Source organism: Scyliorhinus torazame, chromosome 15, assembly GCF_047496885.1.
Source record: "Scyliorhinus torazame isolate Kashiwa2021f chromosome 15, sScyTor2.1, whole genome shotgun sequence".
In the NCBI taxonomy this organism is placed as follows: Eukaryota; Metazoa; Chordata; class Chondrichthyes; order Carcharhiniformes; family Scyliorhinidae; genus Scyliorhinus; species Scyliorhinus torazame.
In genome coordinates, this window is record NC_092721.1 from 88,784,959 (window position 1) to 88,809,195 (window position 24,237).

The 24,237-nt window shown below is 46.4% G+C and overlaps 1 protein-coding gene across 3 annotated transcripts in view; it reads left to right on the top strand.

Annotated features, from left to right (window-relative positions):
• The window catches only part of LOC140391672 (sestrin-3-like), a 111,341-nt gene that overhangs the window by 75,809 nt on the left and 11,295 nt on the right, over positions 1-24,237 (top strand). For all 3 annotated transcript variants that reach the window (XM_072476401.1, XM_072476402.1, XM_072476403.1), the window contains 3 exons: positions 21,001-21,119; positions 23,083-23,273; positions 23,890-24,034. In XM_072476401.1, coding sequence (XP_072332502.1) covers positions 21,001-21,119; positions 23,083-23,273; positions 23,890-24,034 — 455 coding nt within the window. The remainder of the gene's footprint in view (positions 1-21,000; positions 21,120-23,082; positions 23,274-23,889; positions 24,035-24,237) is intronic.

Consider the following 24,237-nt stretch of genomic DNA (forward strand, 5'->3'; position numbering starts at 1 on the left):
GTAATGGTGAGTTTCAAATTTTATTTCTACTGCTGTGCTAGATTGTGTTCGTTGCGAATAGCGTGCACAGCTTTGGGCAGTGAAATATTAGTCTGAGCACCTTAATATCATAAGTTTGGGAAAAGATGCACCGTATACTTTTGCACTTAGCCTCACTCTTGTTTTTTCCCCATGGCCCTGCAAATGTTTCTCTTTTTGAAGTATTTACCTAATTCTCTTTTAGTAATTATGATTGAACTTGCTTCCACTGCCTTTACAGGCAATATATTCCTGATCATGTCAAACTGCAAAAAAAATTATTCTCCTTTCCTAATTTTCTTAAAACCGTGTCCTCTGGTTACTCATCCTTCTGCCAGTAGATACCAGACTATCAAAATTGCATGCAGATAAAACAGCAGGACCCCACGAGATAATGTGGTTTTAATTGTTTAATAATGAAAACAAAGTGATGACAGCCAAGTGTCTTTAAGCCATGACATTAGGTCAATTGCAGTCAGCAGCAAAGTAATCCTTTATTTGAAGTTGCACACAACCGAGCTACTTGTCAGCTTAGTGGGAATCAGCAAATTACAAATTAATATTTACTTAGTAACACTGCTTGGTTACAACAATCTTCAATCATTATTTCAGATTGCTTTATGGATGTGGTGTTCTTCATATTGACTCTCATAGGAACAGTTTAATCATTCCAGTTAAAACAAATGCAGTGTGTGTTGAGGTTGACTCTTGTTTAAAGCCAAACCATGTAAGTATATTAATGGCTAACTGACTGAGCTCATGAATCTTGAGATAAATACAAAACTATGGCCTTCTGTGACCCGAGTTTGTTCAATGAGCCAAATAAACCAAAGCAGTCACAGATTTACCCTCCCAATTTATCTCTATCTCTGGGGACTAAATTTTGTCTTCGTTCCTAGGGTTAAGGGGAAGAAATATCAACCAGCTGCTGGAATGGCATGCGTCTTGATCTCAATTGGTGACAGGATGAGGGTCAACTGTATCATCATTAATATCAAACAGCACTTGTTTAGGCTAGTAGCTAATAATCACATGGGTAAGATCACAGACAGTGACATTGCCCTTGTACAAAAAAAACCCGGATAATTGTCAGTGCCTTCAGGAGAGGGAAGAAAATAAAATATATCGTGCTCTTGCCTTAGAAACCAGGATTGTTTTTCATTCTATTTGTCTCTAGTATCTTTTCATCATTATGCTAACTGGCAAATCAAAGCTAGTCATATGTTTTTCACAATGTTAATAAAAAGCAGCCTTTTGCTTGAAGCCTCTGGTAAAGCTGAACCAATCTAAAACATTTTGTTTTCATTGAGAGTTTTCTGGGTTTCATGTGGTTCACTGAACAATTGGCCAGTTAGCTCCGTTGGTTGGACGGCTGGTTCATGCTGTGGAGTGATGTCAACAGTGCGGGTTCAATTCCCATACAGGCTGAAGTTATCCATCTTTCCCCTCGTCTGAAGTGTGATGAGCCTTTGATTGAATCACCACCAGTAAGCTCTCAAAAGGGGAGAGCAGCCTACGGTCGTCGGGGACTATGGCAGCTCCCAAAGAACAAATGGAGGCTTGTTTCATTCATACAATTTCAGGCTTGCATTGAAGGTTTGTCTCTGCACCGCCCTAGGATGCTGCTTGTTGCAATAGGGCCTACATTCAGATGAAAAGGTGCATCTTGGTATCTTGAAGCATAGCAACCTTTTTTTGCTTTAGCCTTTAATCCAATGGTAGAAGTATTGGGGACATTAGATATAAGTAGCTCTGAGGCATGGTTCTGTTCTGAATCGGGGCCAGTAGAATGGAACTGGGTATGAATGGAACTATCAATGAAACCAAAATGTTTTGAACAAAAACAGAAAATGCTGGACAATCTCAGCAGGTCTGACAGCATCTGTGGAGAGAGAATGCAGCTAATGTTTTGAGTCTGAATGACTCTTTGTCAAAGTTAGAGAGAACTGGAAATAAGATGAGATTTATACTGTTGTGGGAGGGAGTGCACAGAGCAGCAGGGCTGGACAGAGGGCCAGCAATAGATAGCGGAGCTGATAGTTGCACATTTAGAGATCAGAATGCATTAATGGCAGTGGCATAGTGGTATTGTCACTGGACTAGTAAACCAAGTAGTTTAAACCAAGCCTGAGTAATGCTCTGGGGACCCGGGTTCGAATCCCACCACTGCAGATGGTGACATTTGAATTCAATAAAAATCTAAAATCAAAAGTCGTAAAACCCCATCTGGTTTACTTCCTTCCTTTTAGGGAAGGAAATCTGCCATCCTTTCATGGTCTGGCCTACATATGACTCCAGACCCACAGCAATATGGTTGACTCTTCAAGACCCCTCAAGGGCAATTGGGAATGGGCAATAAATGCTGGCACAGCCAGCAACGGCCACATCCCATGATCAAATAAAAACAAGTTACAAAGGTAAGCAGTGTGTCAAAGGACAACTAGGAACAGGGAACAACCCCGGAGGGGTGGGGAAATAGATTCCGGGAACAGCCTCAGTGGGGTGGGGGGAGGGGAGCCGATGGTGAGGGAAAAACTGAGAAATGAAAATAAATTGCTAGTAATAAAAAAGGGGTGAAGGTGGAGGGGAGAGTTCAGTCTGAAGTTGTCTGGACAGCTGTATCTTGCCCAGTGTGAGGTGCTGTTCCTCCAGTTTGCATTGGGCCTCACAACATTGCAGCAGGCCAAGGATGGACATGCGGACATTAGAGCAGGATGGTGATTTAAAATGGTGAGGTCTGGGTCTTGCTTGTGGAAGGACCGAAGATGTTCTGCAAAGTGGTCACCCAGTCTGCGTTTAGTCTCTCTAATTTAAAGTAGACCGCATTCGGAGCAGCAAATGCAGATTGAAAGAGGTACAAGTGAAGCACTGCCTCATCTGAAAGGAGTATTTAGGCCCTTAATGTTGAACAGGGAGGTGGTAAAGAGGCAGGTGTTGCATTTTCTGCGATTGCATGGGAAGGTGCTGTGGGAAGAGGGTGAGGTGTTAGAAATTGGGAGTGATGGAGGAATGGACCTTCTGAGGAATCGTGAATGTAGGTGGGAAGGGACTGGACAGGAGGAAGGAGTATGGAATCAAAATGGGAAGAAATTAGTTCAGTGGGGCAGGCACAGGCTGACACGATGGGCCTACTGAGAGAGTCTTGTTTGTGGCTTTTGGGGAGGAGGTAGTAACGGGCTGTCTGGGGTTGGGAGACTTGAGGTTGTAAACTGTGGAGGGAAGATCTCCAGAGAGGATCAGGTCAGTGACAGTCCTGGAAGCAATGGCTTGATGCTCAGTGATGGAGTCATATTCCAGGAGGAGGTAGGATGAAGTGCCTGAGAGTTGGTGCTCAGCCTCTTGAGGTAGAGGACAGTACGCCAGCCAACAACAGCCCCACCCTTGTCGGCGGGTTTGATAAGGTCCGGTTGGACCTGAGCGAGTAGTGCAACAAATTTAGACGTTTTAGATAAGATTAGTTTACGAGGCTGTATTTTGTGAAGAACACTTGTAATGGGAACACATGTCACTACAAGTACAGCTGGTTTCCCACCTTCTCATCTGGGATAGTAATGTAAAGGGCAGGGATGAACAAGAGTTCCTAGTGTCCAGGAGAACTTCTACTGCAATGGCTCCAGTCTAAAAAGAAAGGAGGCATTGCTGGACCTGGAAGTTGAGTTGAGCCAAGTGGATCAAGTGTCAGTAGGGAAACATTGAGAGGACATTTAGGTTGGCTAGAAAAGGACAAGAAGCTTCCAGAGTAAGAATGATTAATTGGGGGAAAGCTAACTTCAACTGGGTAAAAACGGATCTGGTCCTGTTGAATTGTAATCAAAGGTGAGCAGCAAAACTAACTGAACAATGGGTTGCCTTTTTTAAAAACAAAAGTAGTTCAAATATAGTTGAGGTATAGGGAGAGTTGGGGCAAACAAATCCAGAGCTCACCGATGACAAAAGAGATGAATATGAAGCAGGAAGGGTGTGCTCTTGACCGATGTCAGGTGGATAAAGAAACTGGCAATATCTAGAAGGTTCAGAGAGGAATTGAAAAAGCAAATGAGAGGCACCCCCAGCGCGCCTGTGGGCCACACATGAGGGATGGCACCAGTACTTTGAGGAGCGCGAGGATGCGATGGACTTCGCCAAGAGAGAAGGGCTGGTGCCGAACTGAGGATTTTTTGGACTTGTGTTAAAAAGACACCGATGTTTACACACTTTTCTGGTGCTATGTTCTTTTTTTTCCTGGTTTTTCTCTTTTTCTCCTGTATTTGAGTTTTTGTTGGAAAAAGAGGGTAGTTAAGGTATTTGGTGCTGGGGGAACAATAGGTGGGAGACTTGTTGGCGCCAGAGGGAACAATAGGTGGGAGACATTTTGGCGCCGGAGTCGCGAGTCACCAGGCTAGCTGGGTGAGCTGGTCTACGGAAGCCAGGTTGGGGGGGGGGTGTATTTAGTTAGTTTATGGCAGGTGTTACATTACAGGGTGTTGTTGCTAGGGGGGAGGGGAGGGTAGTTGTTCTGCTGATGAGGAAGGGACTTGGGTGCGGAATCACGGAGGTGGGGGCTGCCAGAAGGCGGGCCGGGGGAAGCGCAACACGGGCTGGGGGCGGCCCCAAGAAAGGAGATGGCTGATCGGCAGGGGGGAGGGGGCACGGTGCCCCTCAACCAGGCTGATCACCTGGAACGTCAGAGGGTTAAACGGGCCGGTAAAGAGGGCACGTGTGTTCGCGCATCTGAGGGCGCTGAAGGCGGACGTAATAATGCTTCCGGAGACCCATCTGAAAGTGTCAGACCAGGTCAGATTAAGGAAGGGCTGGATTAGCCAGGTCTTCCACTCTGGGCTGGACACTAAAACCAGGGGGGTTTCGATTTTGATCTAACAAACTGGTGCAATTTGAGGCGGGCAGCACAATCTCGGAGGGGGGAGGCAGATTTGTCATGGTGAGTGGCAAGCTTGAGGGGATGAGGGTAGTCTTGGTCAATGTATATGCCCCAAATTGTGATGATGTGGAGTTTATTAAGAGACTGCTGGGGAAGATACCTGACCTGGACTCTAACAGGCTGATTATGGGAGGGGATTTTAACACCGTCCTTGACCCTGGCCTAGACCGGTCGTGTTGAAGAATGGGGGATGCAGGCAATGGCAAAAGAGCTGAGGGGGTTTATGGAGCAAATGGGGGAGGAGGGGGCTGATCCATGGAGGGCTAGTCGGCCGACGGGGAGGGAGTTTTTGTTCTATTCACATGTCCATAAGGTGTATTCCCGAATTGATTTTTTTTCATCATGAGCAGGGATTTGCTAGCGGGGGTGACAGACATAGAATATTCGGCGGTCGCTATTTCGGACCATGCCCCGCAGTGGGTGGATCTGCAGGTCTGCAAGGAAAGTTTTCAGCGCCCTCAATGGAGGCTGGAGGTCGGTTTGTTGGCGGACGAGGCGGTGTCTGAGAGGGTGAGGAAATATGCAAAACAACCTGCAGGTCAATGACACGGGAAGTCTCAGCTGCGGTGCTTTGGGAGGTGCAGAAGACAGTGGTGAGAGGGGAGCCGATTTCGATTAGAGCACATCGGGACAGGACAGACCGGGCAGAAATGGAACGACTGGTAAAGGAGATCTTGCAGACAGACAGGAGATATGCGGAGACCCCGATGGCAGAGCTATTAAGGGAACGACTAAGGCTACAGATTGAGTTTGGGGTGTTGTGGAGCAGCTTAGGAAGGCGAGAGGTGCGATTTACGAGCACGGGGAGAAAGCCTTTAGAATGCTGGCACAGCAACTGAGGAAGAGGGAGGCGGCCAGGGAAATAGGGAAGGTAGTCGACGGGGGGGAAACTTGGTAGGAGATCCGGCAGGGCTGAACAAGATGTTTATGGACTTCTATAGTAAGCTTTACACTTCGGAATCCCCACCCCAGGGCTGGAGGGGATTAGGCGCTTTCTGGATGGACTGACCTTCCCAAAAGTGGGCCGGGGATTGGTAGATGGATTGGGGCCCCGATCAGGACCGAAGAAATATTGAGGGGCTTGAGGGCCATGCAATCGGGTAAAGCCCCGGGGCCGGATGGGTATCCGGTGGAGTTTTCCAAAAAGTTCTCCAAGATAGTGGGGCCGGTGCTGGTTAGGGTTTTCAATCAGGAAAGAGCTAGAGGGGTTTTACCCCCGACAATGTCAAAGGCCACCATCTCTCTGATATTGAAACGGGACAAAGACCCATAGGCATGTGGGTCCTATAGGCCGATCTCTCTGCTCAACGTAAATGCTAAATTACTGGCCAAGCTCTTGGCGGCTCGGATCGCGGACTGTGTGCCAGACGTCATTATGGAAGATCCAACCGGGTCAAGGGCAGGCAGCTGATGGCCAACCTAAGAAGGCTGCTGAATGTGATCATGATGCCCTCAGAGAGTAGGGAGTTAGAGGTAGTTGTGGCAATGAATGCCCAGAAGGCCATCAACCGGGTCGAGTGGTAATATCTATGTAAGGTGTTGGGACAGTTTGGGGTGGGTTTATCGACTGGGTCAGACTGTTGGACCAGGCTCCGGAGGAGAGTGTGAGGATGAATAGGACAACATCGGACTATTTCAGACTGTACCGTGGGACAAGGCAGGAGTGTCCCCTCTCCCCACTGCTGTTTGCGTTAGCAATAGAGCCGCTGGCATTTGCCCTGAAGAGCTCCTAGGGGTTGAACGGGGCTGGTACGGGGGTGGGGGGGGGAACACAAGAGTTTCATTGTACGTCGACGACCTGCTCTTGTACATCACAGATCCAGTGGCTGGGATGGATGAAATCATGGGGATCCTGAAGGAATTCGGCCGGTTCTCGGGTTACAAACCGAACATGGCAAAGAGTGAGATGTTTGTAGTCCAGGCGAGGGGCCAGGAGGGTAGGTTGAGGGGGCTGCCGTTCAGGCTAGTAGGGGCCAGCTTTTGATACTTGGGGGATACAGGTGGCGCGGGACTGGGGCCGTCTGCGCAAGTTGAACTTATCTCGGTTGGTGGAGCAAATGAGGGCTGAGTTCCGGAGGTGGGATGCGCTCCCACTGACACGAGTGGGAAGAGTGCAGACAGTTAAAATGACAATCCTCCCGAGATTCCTGTTCGTCTTCCAGTGTCTCCCCATTTCATTCCGCAGTCTTTTTTCAAGAAGGTCAATAAAACGATTATGGGATTTATGTGGGCTGGGAAGTCCCCGCGGGTGCGGAGATTGATGCTTGAGAGGAACCGAGGGGAAGGGGGGCTGGCGCTGCCAAACTTTAGTAACTACTACTGGGCGGCCAACATAGCTATGATGAGGAAGTGGATGGGGGATGCGGGGTTGGTTTGGGGGCGGATGGAGGCCGCTTCATGCGGGGGCACCAGTTTGGCAGCCCTGGTTACGGCGCCCCTGCCACTCCTGCCGGCACGGGACTCCACCAGCCCTATAGTGGTGGCGACCTTGCAGATCTGGGGCCAATGGATGCCGTGGGGAGAATGGGAGCATCAGCTTGGTCCCCAATTTGCGACACTCATGAGGAGCTGGGGGGTGAGATGGAAGAGGGTTTATGGGCGGAGACGTTGAGTCGGGTAAACGCGACCGCAACATGCGCCAGGCTCAGCCTGATTCAATTCAAGGTCATCCACTGGGCCCACATGACACTGGCCCGTATGAGCAAAGTTTTTGGATTGGAGGACAGGTGTGCCAGATGTTCGGGAGGGCTGGCGAACCATGTCCACATGTTTTGGGCATGCCCAAAGCTCGGGGGGGGTATTGGGTTCACGGATGTTATGTACCGGGTACTGAAAACAGGAGTGGTGATGAGTCTAGAGGGGTCTATTTTGGGGATTTCTGAGGACCCGGGAGTCCAGGAGGAGAGAGAGGCTGACGTTCTGGCCTTTGCTTCCCTGGTAGCCCAGCGACGAATTCTGTTGGCATGGAGGGACTCAAAGCCCCCGAAATCGGAGGCCTGGCTACCAGATATGGCGTGCTTTCCAGGTCTGGAGAAAATTAACTTCGCTTTGAGAGGGTCACTGTATGGGTTCGCACGGAGGTGGCAACCATTTATCGACTTCTTCATGGAAAATGAATCGTCAGTGGGGCGGGAGGGAGGGTTAGGGTAACGTAGATTAGGGGTGTAGTTCTGCTGGTCCTTGTAGGAGGGGAGCTGGTTGTCTTGCACTGTAATTGTTTTTTGCACACTGTTTTATATTGTTGTTTGTTGTGCCAAAATGTCTGAATAAAATTGTTTAGCAAAAAAAAAGAGAGGTACAGATAGCTTATGAGAAGAAGCTGGAATCCAAAATTCTTCCGTACACACTTAAATAGTAAAAGGAGGGCTTGGGCAGTAAAAGGGAAGACTGGGACTGATTAGGGACCAACAAGGGGATTTCGACATTGAATCAGGGGACATGGCTAAAGTACTAAATTAATACTTTGCATCTGTCTTTACAAAGGAAGATGATGCTGCCCAGGTCACGATGAAGGGGAATGTAGTTCAAACACTTGAATGGTTTAAAATTGATGAGATGAGGTAAGGGATAGGCTGTAAAGTTGATGATTACACCCAAGGTGAGGTAAAGGATAGGCTGTAATTTTTTTAAAAAAAATTACCCAATTCATTTTTTTCCAATTAAGGGGCAATTTAGCGTGGCCAATTCACCTAGCCTGCACATCCTTTTGGGTTGTGGGGGCGAAACCCACGCAAACACTGGGAGAATGTGGAAACTCCACATGGACAGTGACCCAGAGCCGGGATCGAACCTGGGACCTCGGCGCCGTGAGGCAGCAGGGCTAACCCACTGCGCCACCGTGCTGCCCCGATGGGCTGTAAAGTTGATGCACCAAAGATAGTGAAGTGAGTGTGGACATCACTAAAACGCTGGTTATAAATTCGAATCCCGCCCCCCTCCCCACCGAGACTAAGGGGTGGTACCAGAGGACAGGCGAATTGCAAACATTATACCCTTGTTCAAAAATGGTTGGAAAGGCAAGCCCAACAAATTAGCAAATTTAACCTCCGCGGTGGGGAAGCTTTAAAGAACAATGATTTGGGACAGAATTAATAGTCACTTGGGAAAATGTGAATTACTTAACGAAAGCCAGCAAGGATTTGTTATGGGCAAATTGCATTTAACTTTAATGAAGTAACAGAAGGTTCATCAGGGCAATGCTGTTGATATGGTTTACATGAATTTCCCAATAGACATTTGCTACAGGGCGTAAAACAGACTTGAGCAAATTAGAGCTCATGGAATAAAAAGGACAGTAACAACATGGATGTGAATTTTTTTATTTAAAGTGCCCAATTCCCCCCCCCCCCCCCCCCCCCCCCCCCCCCAAATCCACCTACCCTACACATCTTTGAGTTGTGGGGGTGAGACCCACACAGACATGGGGAGAATATGCAAACGCCATACGGACAGTGGCCGGGATCAATCCCAGGTCCTCTGTGCCGTGAGGCAGCAGGGCTTAACCACTCCGCCACTGTGCCGCCCATTGAAATTATCTGAGTGACAAGAAACTGGTGAATGGATTGGTGTTTTTCAGAGTGGAGGAAGGAAGTTGATTTCTTCAAATATTATTGTTAGGACTCCTACTCTTCCTGACATACATTACTAACCAAGATCTTGTTGTACATGGCATTTGTGGGTGATACGAAACTTGGGAAGCATTGTGAACAGTGAGGAGTATAGTGTAGAACGTCAAAAAAACATGGGTTGATGGAATGGGCAGACGAGTGGCAGATGAAACTTAATGCAGAGAAGTGTGAAGTGATTCATTTGGTCAGAAGAATGCAAGGAGACCATGTAAAATAAAGGATACAATTGTAAAAGGGGATGCAGGAACAGAAGGACCTGGCTGCATTTGTGGATAAATCATTGAATGTGGGTGGACAAGTTGAGAGAGCAGTTAATGAAGCAGACTGCATTCTGGGCTCAATCAATAGAAGCAAGGGATAAGAAATCAAGGTAGTTATGTTACATCTGTATTAAACACTGGTTAAGACTCTATTGCATTCAGTTCACTCGATGTGATTATCCTTAAGTTAGCCAATTAATGGCCAGAAAGTGAGCTTGCTGCTCAATTATGGACATCAGGCACTGGGCAGCATTCTCTGGTCTCCGATGCCAGAATCTTGTTTGGCTGGAGAATCCACGTTGGCGCCGAAATCGGGGATGGTGCCACTTTTGTGATCCTCCGCCTCGTCCAAAATGGCGTAGTATGCCGTATGGACGGCCTCGGGACATTACCTGAGGCCCTCCCCCTGATGGGCCGCGTTCCCGACTACGTCGATCACTCATGGTATTTATTTTCAGGAACTCCGCGTGGTGGCTACTGCTGCCACAGTCGGGTGGGAAGTGGAGCCAATCAGCGGGCACTGGAGGCTTTGGCGGGCCTGGGAACACTGGTGTGGGGTGGTCCCGGGTGGCGAGCCTGGCCAAAGGGGGTCACTATTCAGCAGGCCGGGCACGCACAGCCGGCGCCATGTTGCATGGCACGTTGCATGGCCACGGACCCGGCAATTCTCTGGCTGTACCCGTAGCTAGAGCCGGGTGCTCTACACTGCGTGCCTGCTAGCCCCCCACCAGACGGCCGTTTTGCGACTTTTTATCGGTCGTAAAACGCCACCATTCCTACGCCAGCGTCAGCATTTGGTCTCCGAATCGGAGAATCCAGCCCACTATCTCAGAGGGAGGATCAATCAGAGGCCCCAGCTTCTAAGCAGCAACAAAATGCAACTCGATTAAAGTTGACTGGGAGAAAGTGCCACAAAATGGCACTCCAATCTCTTTAAACTGAATTTCTTTTTAATGACCTTTGTATCAGGGCCTCCACTTGGAGAGGAGGGAATCCCTGCACAGTAGCCTGTGGTTACTGTTACATTCAGACAAACCGAGGAAATCCTACATTTAAAAAAAATATTTTTATTTGCCGTATCTTCATCATTTTCTATATTGAAAGAAAGAAAACAAAAAACAGAAACAACCCCAACAATATAAAACCTAAATGAAAACAACCCCACCCCCCCCCCCCCTTGGCATTCCATGGCAATTGCCTCCTGAAAATGCATAATAACACCCCATGAATTGTAGAGTTTCCCCCCCCTTCCCCCAATCAAATTTCACCTTCTCAGAAACTCCTGCAGGTCCTCCTGCCATTTCTCCAGGGTCAGAAACTCCTGCAGGTCCTCCTGCCACTTCTCCAGGGTCAGAAACTCCTGCAGGTCCTCCTGCCACTTCTCCAGGGTCAGAAACTCCTGCAGGTCCCCCTGCTATGCTGAGTCACAGGGCGGAGAAGCTGACTTTCCACCCCAACAAGACCCACCTACAAGCGATCAGCGAGATAGGCTAAAGCGTCTGCCCCTGCACCTCGGGCCGGTCCAACACGCCGAAAATGGCTTCTAGGGGACCAGGCTCCACATCCATATGCAAAACCCCAGTGATAATGCTAAATACCTCTAGCCTACCTTTTCAGTTTTGGTTTCTCAAAACATATGAACGTGATTTGCAGGGCCCCTCCCACATCGCTCACAGACATCCCCCCCCCCCCCTCCAACAGCTGGCTCATCCTTGATTTTGTGTGGTGTGCCCTACACACGACCTTCAATTGTATCAATCACAACCTCGCGCACAAGGTTTGAGGCGTTCACCCTTCCCAGCACCTCACCACAGACCCTCCTCATCACACTCCCCAGCTCTTCTTCCCACTTCACCCCATCAATGGACATTCTACCCTCCTCCAGGATCCTCCCATAAAGCCCCGACACGAGTCCCTTCTCCAAACTTTCCGCTGACAGTGTCGCCTCCAACAACGAGGCTGGCACGGTCTGGAAAAAACCTTCCTTGCGAAATCTTGAATCTGCAGGTACCTAAACCCTTCCCCCCCTGCGCCAACCCATACTTCTCTCCCAGATCCTCCAAGTTTGAAAATCTTCTCCCCCCCCACCCCCCCCCACTTCAAAGAAATAAATCCATCATTTCCTTAATCCCCCTCTCGTCCCATCTCCGAAACATGGCATCTATCCTCCCCGGCCCCGAGCTAAAACTGCCTCCAGATCTTCAAAGTGGCCAACCCCACCAAACTCACCGAATACTTACCTGGTGCCATCCGGATCGGCACCGATGCCAGCGCCCACAACCCCGACGCCCTACGTGAGCCCTCCCCCATCTTAACCCATCAGGACTCCCAGTTCCACATTTGCCACCCAGTAATAGTACAGTAACTTTGGGATACCTAGCCCCCACCCTACCTGTCGCTCTCTGAAAGATTGAAAGATCACCCTCCTAACCCTGGCCATCTTCTTTACCCCCCCCCACATAAACGAGGTGATTAATTTTGATCGAAAGACCGGCAGGTACTGCAATAGGAACAAAAATCACGGCAACACATTCATTTTAACTGCTTGCACCCTACCCACCAATGAAAATGGGAGGTGGTCCCACCTTGCCAAATTGGCCTTCACCCGCCCCACTAAATTAGTAACATTATACCTTCGGAGCCCATCCCAATTCTATGCCACCTTCACCCCCAAGTACCTAAAGTGGATCACCGCCAAACAAAAAAATAGCCCCCCCCCACCCCCACCCCGCTCCCCCTCCCGGCTGCGAAATCACAAAATACTCGCTCTTGCCTTGGTTCAATGTATATCCCGAGAACGACCCAAATCTCTGGAGCAGCCCCATTATATTCCTACCGATGTGCTCGGCTCTGAAATGTGCAATAACAGATCATCAGCATATAAGGATACTCTAGACTTCACTACCTCCCCCTCACTATTCCCTTCCACAACCCCAAACTCCTTAGCATGATGGCCAAAGTCTCTACAGCCAGCGCAAACTATGGAGGGGACAGAGGATACCCCTGCTTCGAACCCCGGAACAGAGTAAAGTACCCCAAATTCATATTATTAGTGCGAATACTCTCCATTGGCTCCTTATACAGCAGCCATACCCACTCTACGAACCTCTGCTAGATTCCAAATCTTTCCAATACTGCCATCTAATAACCCCACTCTACCCGATCAAATGCCTTCTCTGCATCCAGTGCCACCACCGCCTCCGCCGACGACATGACCACATTTAACAACCTTCTCCCATTCGAACAGCTGCCTTCCCTTCATGAACACCATCTGATCCTCTCCTATCACCTTCAGCAGACACCCCTCCAACTTTGCCGGCAAAATATTTGCCAATATCTTGGCATATACATTCAAAAAGGATATGGGCTTACACGACCCATGCACCACCGGGCCCTTATCCTTCTTCAACAGCAGGGAAATCGAAGCCTGCCCCGTCTGTGGCAAGACCCCCGCACATTTCGCATCCTCAACCATTCCCACCATCGGCAGAGCGAACTTGTACTATAATCCTATAATATTCCACTGGAAACCCATCTGGTACTGCCACCTTCCCTAACTGCATTCTCCCAATTGCCTCCTTTACCCCCTGCTCCCCCACTAGCCCCTCCAACCCTGCCCTGTCCTCTTCCCCCAACCTTGGGTACTCCAACCCATCCATGAACTCACTCATCTCCTACTCCTCTTGCGGTGGCTCCGACCTATACAAGGGCTAGCACTCCCAAGTGATGTGATGTGGAGGTTGGACTGCGGTGGGCACAGTAAGAAGCCTGACAACATCAGGTTAAAGTCCAACAGGTTTGTTTCGAATCACTCGTACGATCGGGATATGGTGCTCGATTCATTGATCGACAGTTCCAACGCACCACAGCAAAAAACTGCACCAACCTCCTCAGAAGACAAACACGGGACACAACCAACAGAATAACCTTCGTCGTCCAGTACTTCCCTGGAGTGGGAAAACTACGGCATCATCTTCGCAGCCTTCAACATGTCGGCGATGAAGACTAACATCAGCGCGACCTCAAACAGACCATTGTTTGCACCAAACTACCCAACCTTCAGGAGAACAGCGACCACAACACCACACAACCCTGCCATGGCAATCTCTGCAAGACGTGCCAGATCATCGCCATGGGTACCACCATTGCACGTCAGAACACCACCCACCAGGTACACTATCCATACTCGTGCGACTCAGCCAAAGTTGTCTATCTGTAGAAGCCAACTGATTTCTAACACACCTAATAGGTAAAAGGTAGCTAAATATTAAGCCCCTGTCTTACTAAATACCCATTTTAAATTCACTCATAACCTCCGGTCATCTTGAAACATACAGCTTGCAAAACATCCTGACACAGCGCAAATTCTACAACATAAAAACCCATAATTCAACAGAAACACAGAAGAACCTGATAGATTAAAACAAACACTTTGACAAGTAAGTGTCCAAGGACAGGGCAGACTCCATGGCAACAGCATAGCAATGACATGGTAATATCAAGGCACCATTGTTCTCAATGTTGATAACCGCTAAGTCAGCAAGAAGTCGGTTCAAGCTGGTCGCGATAACAGCATAGAATCGCATTCTATAACACATACAGGAATTCATTTATGAAACATTTCAAGTTAATGTTGCACATTAAAGACTGACAGCTAACCGTCAAATCAAACTCATTTGATTTTAACCCAAACCAATTAGGATTACATAGGGGTGTAGATAGATGGCTGAAGACTGATATGATTTAGTATAACAGTGTTGGCCGTATGGCCATCTTTATCCTGGATCATTTTATACTTTGATCTAAACTATTCTCTATCACTATACTTTCACTTTTCATCTCTAACTCTTGAAGTAAATGCAAGCTGTTTGCCGTAAGCAAGAAAATCATTTCAAATTAACTTTAGTTTGAAAGTTAAATTGTGTACGAATTACTGGTGTCCTTTTGCATACCGGACTTATTAGAGAATAAGATTTAAGTGATTCTGAATTGTGATCAAATAGAAGACAATAAACGATTCTTATTTGCACCCGAGAAGTATTAACTCAAATTTCTACTGAGTTTTAGTGTTCGCAAGTTACATGACTGCAGTATTAGCTCAGGAACATGGTGATCTGTTCAGACCGGTTGGATACTACTCCCTTAAACTTGACAATGTGGCACTAGCATTTGGCAGCTGTTTGCAAGCCATGGAAGCCACATGTCGAGCTGTAATGGCAACATCAGGGCTTATCCTAGACCAAAAGTTAACCATTAAATGGCCACACTCCGTCCATTCTCTCCTATCCATGAACAGTGTCACAAATGACATCAGCTAGATGGACAGCAGTTTTGGAAGCTCCCAACCTATATTTTCACGAAGCCAGTTATGTAAACCCATCATCTTTGCTCCCGCTTCCCGAGGAACAAAAGGGAGGAGAGGGAGAAGGGCATGCCTGTGTGAAAATAATAGAGGAAATGGAAGTAGTACACTTGGTAGAAGAGCCACTACAGAACCCAGATTTAGTCCTATTCACTGATGGTTCCTCTTTTGTTGACAAGGAAAAGCTGGGTGGGCAGTCACAAGCCTATACGAAGTATTAGCTGAAGGTAGTTTGCCCCCAGGTACATCAGCTCAGCAGGCCGAATTAAAAGCACTACCTGAAGCTGCTGGAAAGGATGTCTCGAGGCGTGATACATTGGCAAGACCAAGCAGGCGCTGCGCCAACGGACATCGTGCGACAATCACCAGGCAGGAATGTTCCCTTCCAGTCTGGGAACACTTCAGCAGTCAAGGGCATTCAGCCTCTGATCTTTGGGTAAGCGTTCTCCAAGGCGGCCTTCAGGACGCGCGACAATGCAGAATCGCTGAGCAGAAACTGATAGCCAAGTTCCGCACACATGAGTAAGGCCTCTACCGGGACCTTGGATTCATGTCGCATTACATTCACCCCCCACCATCTGGCCTGGGCTTGCAAAATCCTACCATTTGTCCTGGCTGGAGACAATTCACACCTCTTTGACCTGTGATTATCCCTCTCTCCAGTTGCTCCGTCTGGACTTGTAAAGACTTAATTACCTGCAAAGACTCGTATTTAAAGTATCGTCTGGCATCATTGACTTTGTCTATATATGTGTTTCTGGAACCCACATCTTCATTCTCCAGAGGAAGAAGCTGTGCTCCGAAAGCTAGTGATTCGAAACAAACCTGTTGGACTTTAACCTGGTGTTGTCAGACTTCTTACTGTCTTCAAGTGATAGGAAGCTGTCTTCAAGTGACAGGAAGCTCCCAAAGAATCCTGGCCACCAAATAGATACAAGGGCTTAATTTCATAGAAACATAGAAAATAGGAGCAGGAGGAGGCCATTCGGCCCTTCGAGCCTGCTCCACCATTCATTATGATCATGGTTGAGCATCCAACTCAAATAGCCTCATCTCACTATTACCTCATCTGCTTTGATCCTCTTCACTGCAAGTGCTATATCTAACTGTTTCTTTGCTTCTTGAAAACGTACAATCTTTTGAACTCAACTACTTTCTGTGGAAGCGAATTCCACAGGCTCACCATTTTCTGGGTGAAGAAATTTCTCCTCGTCTCTGTCCTAAATGGACTATTCCATATCCTCAGACTGTGACCACTGGTTCTAGACACTCGCACCATTGAGAACATCCTTCTTTCATCTATCCTGTCTAATCCTGTTATAATTGTATATTACTCTTGAGATTTCCCCCCCCCCCCCCAATCCATTCTTCTGAACTCCAGCGACTATAATCCTAACCAACTCCATCTCTTCCTCGTATGCCCATAAGACCATAAGACATAGGAGCGGAAGTAAGGCCATTCGGCCCATCGAGTCCACTCCGCCATTCAATCATGGCTGATTTCAACTCCATTTACCCGCTCTCCATAGACCTTAATTCCTCAAGAAATCAAGAATTTATCAACTTCTGTCTTAAAGACACTCAACGTGCCAGCCTCCACCGCCCTCTGTGGCAATGAATTCCACAGACCCACCACTCTCTGGCTGAAGAAATTTCTCCTCATCTCTGTTCTAAAGTGACTCCCTTTTATTCTAAGGCTGTGCCCCCGGGTCCTAGTCTCCCCTGCTAATGGAAACAACTTCCCTACATCCACCCTATCTAAGCCATTCATTATCTTGTAAGTTTCTATTAGATCGCCCCTCAACCTCCTAAACTCCAATGAATATAATCCCAGGATCCTCAGACGTTCATCGTATGTTAGGCCTACCATTCCTGGGATCATCCGTGTGAATCTCCGCTGGACCCGCTCCAGTGCCAGTATGTCCTTCCTGAGGTGTGGGGCCCAAAATTGCTCACAGTATTCTAAATGGGGCCTAACTAATGCTTTATAAAGCTTCAGAAGTACATCCCTGCTTTTATATTCCAAACCTCTTGAGATGAATGACAACATTGCATTTGCTTTCTTAATTACGGACTCAACCTGCAAGTTTACCTTTTAGAGAATCCTGGACTAGGACTCCCAAGTCCCTTTGCACTTCAGCATTATGAATTTTGTCACCGTTTAGAAAATAGTCCATGCCTCTATTCTTTTTTCCAAAGTGCAAGACCTCGCACTTGCCCACGTTGAATTTCATCAGCCATTTCTTGGACCACTCTCCTAAACTGTCTAAATCTTTCTGCAGCCTCCCCACCTCCTCCATACTACCTGCCCCTCCACCTATCTTTGTATCATCGGCAAACTTAGCCAGAATACCCCCAGTCCCGTCATCTAGATCGTTAATATATAAAGTGAACAGCTGTGGCCCCAACACTGAACCCTGCGGGACACCACTTGTCATCGGTTGCCATTCCGAAAAAGAACCTTTTATCCCAACTCTCTGCCTTCTGCCTGACAGCCAATCGTCAATCCATGTTAGTACCTTGCCTCGAATACCATGGGCCCTTATTTTACTCAGCAGTCTCCCATGAGGCACCTTATCAAAGGCCTTTTGGAAGTCAAGATATCCTTTTGGAAGTCAAGAAGTCCATCCTGCCATCCCAGGAATCAATCTGGTAAATCTTCGCTCCATTCTTTCTAGAGCAAGAACATCCTCAGACCAAAACTGCGCACACTATTCCAGGTGTGGCCCCACCAAGGCCCTGTATAACTGTACCAAGATATCCCTGTTCCAGTACTCTAATCCTCTCGCTATGCAGGCCAACATGCCATTTGCCGCCTTTACCTCCGACATGCTTGCCTTTACAAGGACATCCAGGTCTCGTTGCACATTCCCCATGGCCATTCAGATAATAGTCTGCCGCCTTGGTCATTTGGTTGTGGTAGTCTTTGGGGGCGGGGAGGTGGGGGTAGGGGATGGGCAGGAATAATTTGCTGACTGACTATAGATTTTTCTTTGTTTTGTTGTGTTGATGGGTTTGGTGGCCATCTTGGTGGACCTGGTGCCTAAGGTGTTGGGTGACCCCTCTTGGTGGAAATGACTTACTTGAGATGGGGGCGGTGGGGGTCACCTGGAATGTAAAGCTGCTCCCGCGGGTCCTCTCCAGGCTCATCCTCCAGCCCCTCATGGTCTGGCTCCTCCTCCTCTGACGAGGCCACATGTTCCTCGTCTTCCACTTCGAGCACGTCTCCCTGCTGCTGTGCCAAGTTGTGGAGGGTACAGCAATGCACCACCAGAGCAGTCGAGGCATCGGAATTGCATTTTAAGCAATCCAGTACACCTCTTAATGACAGCCCGGGAGGCCACATGGTCCTTGTTATATTGGGTCTCTGCATTGCTCTCTGGCCTCCCTACTCGCGTCATTACCCAGGGCCTAAGCGGATACCCCTTATTCCCAAGAACCAACCGGTCATCCTGGGGTGTTCCTCGAAGACTCTGGGGATCTCCAACTGCCACAGGATGTAACTGTTGTGCACACATGGCCCGTGTACCTGTGGGAATTCACTTGGGAGCAATGAAGTGCTCACATTACTAACATTGCCAATTCCCTATTTGTTTTAGCTTTCAGCTGTGTGGCCAGAGGCCGCCATGGTCAGTAGGAGTTAATGACCTTCAAATTACCACGGCAGAGCTTTGTCCTGGGGGCATTCAGTAGGACGGACATGCAGCAGCTGAAGTTGCCCCTGTTATGGGTATATACGATCTGGGGGGTGGCCATTGGGGACTACGGGCCCGCTCCCCCTGGGTCTCCCCCACCTGCCCAAGCACCAGGGCAGCAGCCCTGATGCCCCCGGGTTGATTGCCTGATTTTCAAGATGATAACTCACCACCTCCGATTCGCACAGCAGCCATTGCCCTAATTTCAAGTTTTTAAATGGGTGTGCTGAAGGGCGCCCGCATGACTGCTCGCTAGGGAGCCGATTTGATCATGGGAGGTTGTCAGATAGGGGGTCCTTGATTGACCTTAATTGGTGACTATTGTTTTTTTGCCACATTGTGGTGGGATCCGGATCTCTCCAAGGGGAGCAGCCTGTGTCTAAGGAAGGATATGCTGGCTTTGGGGAGCATCCTGAGGAGGTTCACAAGAATGTCCCTGGAATGATTGAATGGTGGAGCAAACTCGATGAGAACTCTGCATATGTTGTATGTATCACTTGTAAGTGGAATATATGGAAACTTCCTGTCAAAAAGTGCTGATATTTCCTTGGATCAAACAACCGCAATTCTCACCGATGTGGAAAGGTGGCATTGCAAATGCAAAATGTTCCAGAATAGGAGAAATTAATCGCCTCTTGTGCATTGTATTTTTGACAATTTTTAGTAAATTTGGGAAAGGTTATTTACTTGTTCTTGGGCTTAAAACTGATTTAAATATGGTTTGAAAGATTCAACCAGATTAAGTGAGCTGTTAAATTACCACTGTGACTAAATATATATTTTTTTTAATTCCAGAGTACCCAATTCATTTTCTTTTCCAATTAAGGGGCAATTTAGTGTGGCCAATCCACCTACCCTGCACATCTCTGGGTTGAGGGGGTGAGACCCATGCAGACATTGGGAGAATGTGCAAACTCCACACGGACAGTGACCCAGGGCCGGGATCGAACCCAGCTCCTCGGTGCCGTGAGACAGCAGTGCTAACCACTGCACCATCGTGCTGCCCTAATGGTGTCTAAATATTATGACAAATAGGATGCTTGCTGATGTAGCTAAATCAGTTATGTTCACCCCTCCAGAAATTATATTTATTGTTGTGCAGTGTGCTGGTCAGAGTTCCATTTCTGTACCTGTATACAGTTATCGTCATGTCATAAGGGCCTTTTAAAACTAGGAGGTAATGCAGATGAAGGTCGATCCATGGTATCAAGTGGTAAAAAAGGGAAATAACTACACAAGGTCTCTTCAACCTCAGCACGGTAGCACAAGTGGATAGCACTGTGGCTTGACAGCTCCAGGGTCCCAGGTTCGATTCCCCGCTGGATCACTGTCTGTGCGGAGTCGGCACGTTCTCCCCGTGTCTGCGAGGGTTTCCTCCGGGTGCTCCAGTTTCCTCCCACAGTCCAAAGATGTGCAGGTTAGGTGGATTGGCCATGCTAAATTGTCCTTTAGTGACCAAAAGGTTTGAGGGGTTATTGGGTTACAAGAATAGGGTGGAAGTGAGAGCTTAAGTGGGTTGGTGCAGACTCGATGGGCCGAATGGCCTCTTTCTGCACTGTATGTTCTATGTATCTATGTAAATATGTTTAACCAAATAAATTATTCATGCACTATAAAGCAAGAGACTAATTTAGTGCAGCACAAGACAAGTAGGTCTAGTAGCAGGAAGTTTTTCTATAGGGAACAAGACTTTTCTAGAAAGGGTAGCAGAGGCCCAGGCACTGAGTTAATCTTCGAAATGCTCTAATTGGAAACGTATACACAATGGCATTGTGGAATGAGCAGATAGAATGCAAAATGAAGAAATATTTTGTGATTACAATTCTGGATCTATAGCATTACCATTAAGGTTGGTTGAATTTTTAAAACGATTATTTCTGATTTGTAAATTGGTGCAAGTGATGCTTAGATGTACTTTGGCACATGAATTATTAATGACTACATAACGCCCGATTACTAAAGGGCAGGAAGTCTGCCTTTATTTTGCCCCTTCCATCCTAAATATTCAACAAAACCTTCCACTTCTTCTGGTATTGTTTTGTTTTCTTTACCATAGGAAGAGGCTGAATTTGTCCTTCATGCTTACGTTACTTATGCATTGAACTTAATGACCCAACAGCTTATGAAGATGAGTTGATCTCAACCTCTTACACCTCACGATATGTAGACGACCCAAGCTTTGGGTATAAGGATTTTGCCAGACGAGGAGATGATCACCTTCCTACATTCAGAGCACAGGTAATTTGTCTCCGATTTGTGAAGGGTGAGATTTGAGAGCAATGAAAATAGAACTCTTGCTTTCATTTCATCTAAATAGGAATGGAGTTGTCAGGATTATTGTTTCCTTGCACGTGAATGGGTGCTCCACATTTAGATCTAGTTTCCTTTTATAATCCATGTCCTCTGGGGAAAAATGTGCTTTTTAAAATTTAAGATTTTCAAATGCGCGAGAACAACCTTTCATAAACCTGAACAATTAATGATTTATAATGTTAAATGTTTACACCATCCTGGAACACATGCTTGACATTCTCAGCTGTTCAAGAATGATCAGAAATCAAAGAATTTATCAAGTATGGCAATTCCTCATCTCTATATCGCAAATCAAAAATAGAATATGATCAATCGGGGCGAAAGTGAAAGCAACTGTAAATGTATGTGAACAATACTAATGGGCAAAGTATTTCAAATGTAACTACAAACATTTGGTTTTGGGCTGCAATTAACCCATCAGGAACCCAGAGAATGACCATGATTTTTGCAATGAACGGTGAATCATTGCAAAATCTGGAAGAGAGAGCATAGCTTGCTAGATGCTGATCCTAGGGTTTTGCATTGTCATGTGTTGTAAGTGAGGGAGTGGCACCAGGACAATTGCTCTTGCAGAGAGCGGGAATGAACATGACTGGCCGTACGGCCACCTTCTGCTATGTAGAAGAACTATATAGTTGTGGATATTCTTGTTGTCCACTACTAACCATATTGGTATTGTCAGCCCAATGTCAATACTCCTGATTCAATAAAGGGAAATCTGGCCAATTTGCCATCCACCGTACAGGAATGGAGATCAGTGGTTTTCCTACTACAATAAGTCAGTGAACATTGCTTCTGCAACATTTGTATCCAAGTCCAAGCATGATGATAATTCCATCTTCTGCCATATTTGTGTGTCAGCCATGGCTCCTTTGATAGCACGATTGCCTTGGAATCACAAAGGTTCTAGGTTCAAGTTCCACCACAATGCTCAAGTACAAAAATCAGGGCTGCCATCCCATCTGTCTACTGGGTTGGATGGAAAATATCCCATGGTGCTATTTATCCCTGGAGTCCTGGCCAACATTTATCCCTCAATCAACATCACTATAAACAGGATTATTGTTAATAACAAATTGCTGCTCGTGGGATTTTACTAAGTGAATATTGGCTGCCACATTTCCTACAATACGACAATGATTATATTTCAAGAAGTACTTCATTGGCTGTAAAGTGCTTTGTGATACACTGTTGTGGAATTTGCATTTTTTTCTTGTTTGTATTGGTGTGTAAAGCATAGATTATTCTGTTAAATGACCAGATGGGATTAACTACATTCTTGCCCAATAAATCATGAGATTAGAGATTCATTAAATATTAACGGTTGAACTCCCAAGTGATAAACCTGCTTAACAAATGTGTCCATCATTCAGAGCTCTACTGAGGCTTAATAATGAAGGTCACCTTGTATGGAAAAGTGAAGCATTTTATTTGCATTGGGTGTCCAGATGACTGTCTAAAACTCCATGTTTTCAGATTCACTCCATTAGAGTTCATCAGTAGACAGAATAGGTTGTTACTCAGCAGTTACCTCTGGTAAGCCTAAAGTTGGGAGTACTCTGTTTAGCCATTATACTATGCCTAGATTTGTATGTTGCCAATAAGAATCATAATTTTAAAGCAGCGAAACTATGGTGAATTTCTTCCTTTTTAAAAAAAAAAACATTTCTAAAAATGTAGAAGTTTCCAGTGCCAGGAAACGGGAACAAAATTATTATCCAAAGTATTTCTCTTAGCTATTGAGCCTCCTGTCTAACCATATGTTCTGCTTGTTTTTTTTTTTTTAACCCTGTTTTCTTGACTAAAGAAAATTGTCTATATTGCTACCCATCTTTTCTTCATATTCCCCCTATGAACCTCCTTGGGATTTCAATCTTTTTTTCTTCAGGACTACTCCTGGGAGGACCATGGTTTTTCTCTTGTTAACCGACTTTATTCTGATATTGGCCAACTGCTGGATGAAAAGTTTCGTATGGTCCGCAACCTAACGTACAACACTATGGCTATACATGAAGATGTGGACACAACCATGTTAAGAAGAGCTATATGGAACTATGTTCATTGCATGTTTGGCATAAGGTAAAGCATCATATCTGAAATAAATTAAATCAACTTGATGTTTAAACAGCCTTTTTGCAGGATGTAAAAAGTCGGAGTGAACTTTGGATAATACAAGACAAGTGAGACAAAAACTCTGAATATTTTGAAAGATAAGTTCAGAAATGTGAGGAAAGAAATCTGTCATTTTTACAGAGTCTGGCCTACATATGACTCCAGATCCAGAGCAGTGTTGACTTTTAACTGGCCTCTGAAACAGCCTAGCAAACGATTCTGTTCCAGGGTAGCCCTGGACAACAAATGCCCACATGCCATGAAAGAATAAAGGGGGAAAAAAATCCTGAACCTTAGGATTAACCATTTTCTCCAAATGCAAAAACTTGGACTAATTTGGCCTTCAATTCTTCAAGTTGTGTTGACAAGATGGCAACAAACTATTCTAAGAAAAAACCAAGAGCAATTTCATTTGACTTGTTTTCCACTCTATTTGCAAATGGTGTTCCATGATTTTGTATATCGTTTTGAAAGTCAAATCGTGCACCAAGGAAGTGAAATAAGTAAGTGTTGTTTTTTTGTTGTTGTGGCTGCTGCTTAAAAAGATTTAATATTTGGAATCAATTACTTTATTTTGTTAAAGGTATGATGATTATGATTATGGTGAAGTCAATCAGTTATTAGAACGAAGCCTGAAGGTTTATATCAAGACTGTGACCTGCTACCCTGAAAGAACCACAAAACGCATGTATGATAGCTATTGGCGACAATTCAAACACTCTGAAAAGGTGAGTACATCCAAGTTAAGATATGTTTCTTGCTGAGCCCAATTAGCATGTAGGCAATCCAACCCTCTTTCATATTAACAAAAAAGCAAAATAAATTCTCATTTCTTTTCATTTTTAAAAAAACAAGAAAGAAATCTGTCCCCCCTCATTCTGTTCTAAGGCACTAACTCATCATTGGGTAACCATTCTAAAGCACCAGGTGT